This window comes from Morus notabilis, unplaced genomic scaffold, assembly GCF_000414095.1.
Source record: "Morus notabilis unplaced genomic scaffold, ASM41409v2 Scaffold41, whole genome shotgun sequence".
Lineage (NCBI taxonomy): Eukaryota > Viridiplantae > Streptophyta > Magnoliopsida > Rosales > Moraceae > Morus > Morus notabilis.
The window spans coordinates 111960-119287 of NW_010357497.1; the positions used below are offsets into that span (position 1 = coordinate 111960).

The window sequence follows — 7328 nt, forward strand, 5'->3', positions numbered from 1 at the left end:
TCTAATATAATTATTTTATCATATAAAATGATATTATAATAATATTATGATAATATGATATTATAATTATAATATAATTATAATATGATATTGTAATTATTATTTTATAATATATTATATATTATAGTATATTGATATAATTATATTTATTATATTAATAATAATATAAGAATTAATATAATTAAATATTAATATAATCTTATAATTCTAATATTATTATATATTATAATGTATTACACATGCTTATATAATATATTAATTAAAATATATTTGTTTAATATAATATAATAATGAATATATAATATATTATATTATATTATAATATAATATAATTGTAATTTTTAATTATATTATAACTGAAATATTAATATTTATTATGTATTATTATAATATATTTTATAATATTATAATTATATTAACAATTTTAATAATATTATTATATTCTATATCATAGTTATATAATATGTTATTAATATATTATATAATAATAGTTTTTTATTATATTAAATATAATAATAAATATAGATTATATTGTAATTATATATATTATATTATATTATATTATAATTATAATTTTTAACTATCTAAAGAAATTCAACCTCATAATTTCTGAAACGTTATTACTCTGATTTTAAAACCAACACAACTATTATAGTTATAGCTTACCAAACAATTTTAAATTTTTAAGTGTTAATTTTAAATTTGGCCTAAAGAATAAAGGTCGTTTTACTTTGGCCTCTATTTAATTTAAAATAGTACAAAACTTACTATTGAGCTTTTCATAAGTTATAATTTTAATATTTTTTTTTCAGTAAAACGTAATTTTTTATAGTTTTAATCATGTTTGGATCACGTGTCTGCTTGTAACGCCCGTATAAACATTGTGATAAATTATGATTTTTGATTTTAACACTTAAAATTTAAGTTTTTTGTGATAAAAAAAAATTATAAAATAATTAATAATTTAAATTTGAGTATACCAAATAAAATGAGCTTAAGAGGGGTGCGGTTGTGAATTAAGAAAAAAAAAAAAAAAGGACGTTATGTAAGTACATCGGTACTTAGCCAATTGACGAAATCACCCCCCACACCAGCGGTAAAAAAAAAGTTCAGAAGTGATCGCTCTCTCTCTCTCTCTCCCTCGCTAGATGCTTTGTACGTTTGTGGAGGACTTGAAAATATATTTTATTATTTTCCATTTTTTCCACATCTGGGTTTGCACCGGACAACCTTAAACAACAGGCATTTGTCATGTTTGGTAAATAAACACTCCTATATTTGTCTCTTTCCAATCTCAATTTCCTTGTTGACTTTTCTCTATGTTTTTTCTGGTCTCAGTTCTTTTTCTTTTGTTTGTATATTCAGGTCCTTGTTTGCAGAATTTTTCGCATCTTATACAAAGGGGTAAGTCGGTCCTCGTTGAAGGTTTTTTTTTTTTTTTTTTTTTTTTTTTTTTTTTTTTTTTTGTGTGTGACTTTTTCTTCATAACGTCTTGGCTATTAATGGGGTTATACGGCTCATTTGAAAAAAAAAATAAAAAATTGCTGGTGGGTTTAGGATTTTTTTATTTTTTTTATTTTTTTTTTTATGAATTTGAGGTTTTGGAATGAAACTTAATGTCAGTTAAGATATTGGATTTTTGGGTCAATGTGGAACTTTCAAGGTTGTCTAACTCCATTTTTTTCTCACACTTTGTTAACATGTGATTTTTGCAAAGGTTGAAAGTTTATGTGAATTGAATTGGGTATTTGTTTTAATAACTATTATTTCCTGAATTTTATTTATTTATTTATTTTTACGTGAGCTGATTTGCTAATAATTTTATAGGTTTTTGGTGGTGAAGATGATATGTTGGTTTATGTAAATATTAGAGATCTTTAATCACTGAAGAGGGTTGAAAGAGAGAATGCTATCTGTTCAGAAATGGAGATTCTCTTGGTCTCTGATTGCCACAATTGCTTCTCTTTTGGCACTGGTTTCAGTGGTTCATCTCTTCTTGTTTCCTTTGGTGCCTCGTTTTAATTACTTCAGGCTCCCCCAGACTTCATGTGTTCCCATGAATGGATCATCTGAAGTGAAAACTGGACTTGTTAAAGAAAGGCAAAGTTCACAACAGCCTATTGATCTAGATCTCCGGTTTCCTTCCGACTTGCACAATGCAGTTGTTTATCGTGGTGCCCCGTGGAAGGCCGAGATTGGTTGGTGGCTGGCTGGGTGTGATTCAGTTGCTAAAGAAGTTAACATTGTTGAGGTGATACGAGGATTCTATTCTGTTAAAACACGGATCTTGTGTGTGTCATTTAACAAAACTCCTTGTGGTTTTTCCTTTTACCCATATGGGGTTAGCTCAGATGGTGGGAGGGGAGGGGTTTGGGTTAGGGGTCTCAGGTAATGCCATAGGCCCCATTCAGGAAAAAAATAAAATAAAATAAAAAAGCCTTTTAAGGTTGGCTTTTACTTGGCTTCCCTAAACTTCTTGTTTGGTTGACAGATTATTGGTGGCAATGGCTGCAAAAATGACTGCTCTGGCCAAGGCGTATGCAATCGTGAATTGGGACAATGTCGGTGCTATCATGGATATAATGGTAAGTATCTCTTTTTTTCTCTTCCTTTTCTCAATTTGAAAAGTGTTGGTTAATAAGAAGCATATGCAAGTGGTTACTTAATTCTGATATCCAATTATACTTTGTTCTGTTGTGTCAAAATTTCTATGATGTTAATAGTTATGAAATCGTGATTGAAGAAATGGAAATAAGTTGATACTTTCAATTTATTAAGCTCTCATATGATTGATCTTCATTGGCTGATAAAATCTGCTAAAATTGCAGGCAAAGGATGCTCTGAGAGACTGCAATTGAACTGCAATTACCCGGCGTTACCAGATCTCCCACATGGGAGATGGGTTGTCTCTATCTGTCCTGCTCATTGTGACACAACAAGAGCAATGTGCTTCTGTGGGGAAGGCACGAAATATCCCAATCGTCCTTTGGCAGAGTCGTGTGGCTTTCAGCTTAAGTAAGCGTGATTAGATCCTCATAAGGCTTTCATTATAGTATTACAGGTTAGAGAACGCGAGTATGAAATGTATTGACACTTCTATCAGGTTACGCTCTGAACCAGATGGTCCCAAACTGACTGATTGGGCAAAAGCTGACATGGATGTATTCACAACTAATGGTAGTAAAATAGGATGGTGCAATGTAGACCCAGCCGAAGCGTATGCTAACAAGGTGCAATTCAAAGAGGAATGTGACTGCAAATATGATGGTCTCTGGGGTCGGTTCTGTGAAGTGCCTGTTCAAAGTACTTGTATTAATCAATGTTCAGGTCGTGGACACTGCCGTGGTGGATTTTGTCAGGTGACTACACTGAGAGGATTGTGGTGTCCTGTTTTCTTTAGAGAGGGTTAAAAAAAACTTGGGCAGCCATCAAGTTATCATTTATAGATAAGTGTGACGTTAGGAAAATAAATTTTGAACTGAATACTATTGGCACAAGCGACCAAAATTAGGAATTTAGAACCCATTTATAATTAGCATAAACCATCTCAAATAAAATTTTCCATTATGTAATTTCCCTTTGTTATCTGTTGTGTAACCGAGTTTATGCATGTTCCAGTGCAACAATGGTTGGTATGGAATAGATTGCAGTGTTCCATCCGTCATGTCATCTATTAGAGAGTGGCCTCAATGGCTTCTTCCTGCTCATCTTGAAGTTCCAGATAGTTTGCATCTCCGCAAGAAACTCGTCAACCTCAACGCTATTGTAAAAAAGAAAAGACCCCTTATTTATGTCTATGACTTGCCACCAGATTTCAACAGCCTGCTTCTTGAGGTGATAATGAACTTAATTTTTTTGTTTTGTTTTTTTGTTCATTTTTTTTTTTTTTTTTTACCTGCCAAGAGCAAGAGTGTTGTTTATTTAATTCGTTAAGTGCTTTCTTGTAGGGACGCCATTTCAAGTTAGAGTGTGTAAATAGAATATATGATGAACGTAATGCTACCTTGTGGTCAGACATGTTGTATGGTGGCCAGGTATAAATCAGAACTGTGATCTGTAATAAACATAATAAAACTATAAAATGCTTAGGGTATTTTCCTTTGTTATGTCACTACTTTTGTAGGTAGCATTTTATGAGAGTCTCTTAGCAAGTCCACACCGCACTTTAAACGGTGAGGAAGCAGATTTTTTCTTTGTACCTGTTCTTGATTCGTGCATTATAACTCGGGCTGATGATGCTCCTCACTTGAGCATGGAGGTATGCTTTTAAACATTAATTTTACTTTCTTTTATATGAAGCCATATTCTTAAGCTAATGGGATTGGAAAATAGAGCTTTACTTTGTCTACCTCGTTTCTTGATTCTGAAAACAGTTTCGCATTTAGGTTTGTGTAGTCAGTTTTCTCTTTAGGCCATTGTTTCTCATGCGATTTATTTTTGGTATATTCCCTCATCTCTATTCAATCTCCTTGTTTCTTTGTTAAATCCTCAGCATCACTTGAGCAAAAAATAAGTAAATAAAAATCTGTCAAATGCTTTATGTAATACTATAGTATGCGCACAACACCTGGAAATTTTTCAGAATCACAGGGGCTTGAGGAGCTCTCTCACTCTGGAATTCTATAAGAAGGCATATGATCACATTGTTCAACAATATCTGTTTTGGAACCGCTCATCCGGAAAAGACCACATTTGGGTATGATGCAAATAAGAGTGACAATAACAAGGAGAGAAAATGCTTACTATTATCATTGCTTGTCTATTATTTAGTTCTTTGCAATTTTGAAGTAACAATTACAGTAAGTATGTTAATGAGGACACGTCTATATCTGAAGGCAGTTTTTCTCGTGGGATGAAGGTGCTTGCTATGCCCCTAAGGAGATTTGGAACAGCATGATGTTGGTTCACTGGGGTAATACCAACTCCAAGCATAATTATTCAACGACAGCCTACTGGGCTGACAACTGGGACAGTATTCCTTCTTCTACAAGAGGCAACCATCAGTGCTTTGACCCGCGTAAAGATCTTGTTGTTCCTGCCTGGAAAAGACCTGATGTCGACTCCTTAAGATTGAAACTTTGGGCTAGGTACACTGTTGATTTAAAGCAGTCTCATTGCTTATATACCTCTTGGCGAAATATAATAATATTGGAGTGTTGGTTCTTTATTTTCAGAGCACTTGAGAAGCGGAAGACCCTTTTTTACTTCAATGGAAATCTGGGACCAGCTTATGAGCATGGAAGACCCGAAGCATCGTAAGTAAACTTACAAGCAGTTTGCAAATCTTGCTAGGAAATGTGTAGGTTTTAAAATCGTATATAGACAACCAATTAAGTGTCCGTTGTCAATAATATTGTTCCTATTTCTCTTCTTCTTCTTCTTCTTTTTTCTTTCAAAATAAAATTAAAAAAAAAAAAAAAAAAAAAAAAAAAAACTTTGATAAGTCGTAAAGATGAGACGTTGAGAATCAGTGATGTTTATTGAGTTGTAGAAGAAGTGGGGTTTTTTTATCTTTGATTTTTGGTATATTTATGTACTTAGTTGCATAAGCTCTGACATGAATATGGTGATATTTATGCAGGTACAGCATGGGAATCAGACAGAAACTAGCAGAAGAATTTGGATCAAGCCCGAACAAGGAAGGCATGCTTGGGAAACAACATGCAGAGGACGTGATTGTTACCCCTCTACGTTCCGTGAACTATCACGAAGCTTTAGCTAGCTCCATTTTCTGTGGGGTATTTCCAGGCGATGGTTGGAGTGGACGGATGGAAGATAGCATTTTACAAGGGTGTGTCCCTGTGATCATTCAGGTGTTATTATTATTATTATTATTATTTTTTTTTTTTGTATCCCTGTGGATTAGCTTATCATAACATCGTTGAAAATCTAGTTTCTTAGACTTGTGAGCTATTGAGTGATGTCTAAATCTGGCGAATGTCAAAAGACTTAAAAGGCATAAAAGAACTATGGAGTTATTTTGGAGTGGCTTTATGATTATTTTTCACTCGGAATTGACAGCATCTTACCAATTTGGTCAAAATAAGAAGTAATCAAAATTCATGTTTCTTATGTTTTGTTCCTTGTTTAGGATGGGATTTACCTACCATATGAGAATGCGCTTAACTATGAAAGCTTTGCTGTTCGGTTACGTGAAGATGAAATTCCAAACTTGATAAACATTCTTAGGGTAAACTCTTTGTTTCTTTTCCTAGTTTTGAAAATTTATTAAAAAGTTTGAAAGCATTAAGATGCCTTATTGTTTCCCTTTCCAATCCTTCCAGGCATTTAATAAGACAGAAATAGAATTCAAGCTAGGAAATGTGCAGAAAATCTGGCAGAGATTCTTGTATCGTGACTCCATTATGCTTGAAGCCGAGAGGCAAAACACCACTTATGGCCGAAAGGAAAGTTGGGCGGACGAATTCTCACAATTAGTTGAAGATGATGTCTTTGCAACAGTTGTACAGGTATTTTATCTCATCATATCAAATTCATATCAATATTTTTTGAGTAGTGCCAGGAATCCAACTCTTTAATACCAATGCACGTGGCAGGTGAGTTGGTATCTTTCTATCGGTAAATGTAACCTTTTAATAGTAACGGTTTTTTAGATAACCTACCAACAAAAGAATGACAATTCCCATGTCCCGTCGGAGTTCATATTAAAAAGTTGGAGCCCATACCATTAATATAATATCTTGAATTTTAACTGCTGTACATGTTTACAGGTCTGTGATTCTGTATTTAAAGCTCGTTATCCTAATTGATCTGTTCTTAATCAGATTCTGCATCACAAGTTACACCATGATCCTTGGAGGCAAAATGTTACTACCAACAAGGATTTCGGGTTATCTCAAGAATGCTTGAAAAAATCCAAGTGAAGAGCTGTGTTTATACTCGTAAACGCATTCGAAGAAATTGTTCTAGCTGAAATGAAAAAGGAAAACGAAGTTGAACTTACTTTCAAGTGGTGCAAATCTAAACAAGTTTCTTGAGCTGAAAGCAAGGAATATTTGATTAAATACAAGCTTGAAGGCGATGTTTTCTTGTAGGTACTCCATTCCAGCAAATTCTTTTATTAAAATTGGGTAAATATACAAATTCTCTTCGTTTTTTTTTCCCTAGAGCAATGTATACATCGTAGATACTTTTTTTTTTTTCTTAGCAAAACTTTTGATTTGTTTGGTTACTTTATTTGTTATTTATAATAAAAGTAATGGTATGGTGTAACATTCGGTTAAATTAATTGAGATTAATTAATTTAATTTGATGGTTAGTGTTAATTAATCCGATATCAGTGAAAGAATTTCAGTTACAATTATCAC

At 32.8% G+C, this 7328-nt stretch overlaps 1 protein-coding gene across 2 annotated transcripts; it reads left to right on the top strand.

Annotated features, from left to right (window-relative positions):
* The first annotated feature begins 1382 nt into the window (after positions 1 to 1382).
* On the top strand, positions 1383 to 7119 carry LOC21392670. Of its 2 annotated transcripts, XM_024171263.1 has the most exons (15): positions 1383 to 1404; positions 1828 to 2251; positions 2492 to 2585; positions 2829 to 3015; positions 3104 to 3359; positions 3619 to 3834; positions 3948 to 4034; positions 4124 to 4258; positions 4583 to 4696; positions 4840 to 5087; positions 5175 to 5255; positions 5582 to 5813; positions 6092 to 6190; positions 6285 to 6470; positions 6786 to 7119. In XM_024171263.1, exons 2-15 carry the CDS (start codon positions 1907 to 1909, stop codon positions 6882 to 6884), a joined length of 2379 nt encoding a protein of 792 aa, XP_024027031.1. In that variant the 5' UTR covers positions 1383 to 1404; positions 1828 to 1906; the 3' UTR covers positions 6885 to 7119. The 2 variants fall into 2 exon arrangements, with proteins under 2 accessions (XP_024027031.1, XP_024027037.1); XM_024171269.1 differs by lacking the exon at positions 6786 to 7119 and having other exon boundaries at positions 5582 to 5791; positions 6285 to 6361.
* The last annotated feature ends 209 nt before the right edge of the window (positions 7120 to 7328 follow it).

Excerpts from the sequence above, each read along its gene's own strand:
- LOC21392670 (XM_024171263.1), top strand. The coding sequence starts at position 1,907 with ATGCTATCTGTTCAGAAATGGAGATTCTCTTGGTCTCTGATTGCCACA. Across the intron at positions 4,259-4,582 it reads CTCCTCACTTGAGCATGGAG|AATCACAGGGGCTTGAGGAG; the intron begins GTATGCTTTTAA and ends GAAATTTTTCAG. Across the intron at positions 5,256-5,581 it reads CATGGAAGACCCGAAGCATC|GTACAGCATGGGAATCAGAC; the intron begins GTAAGTAAACTT and ends ATATTTATGCAG.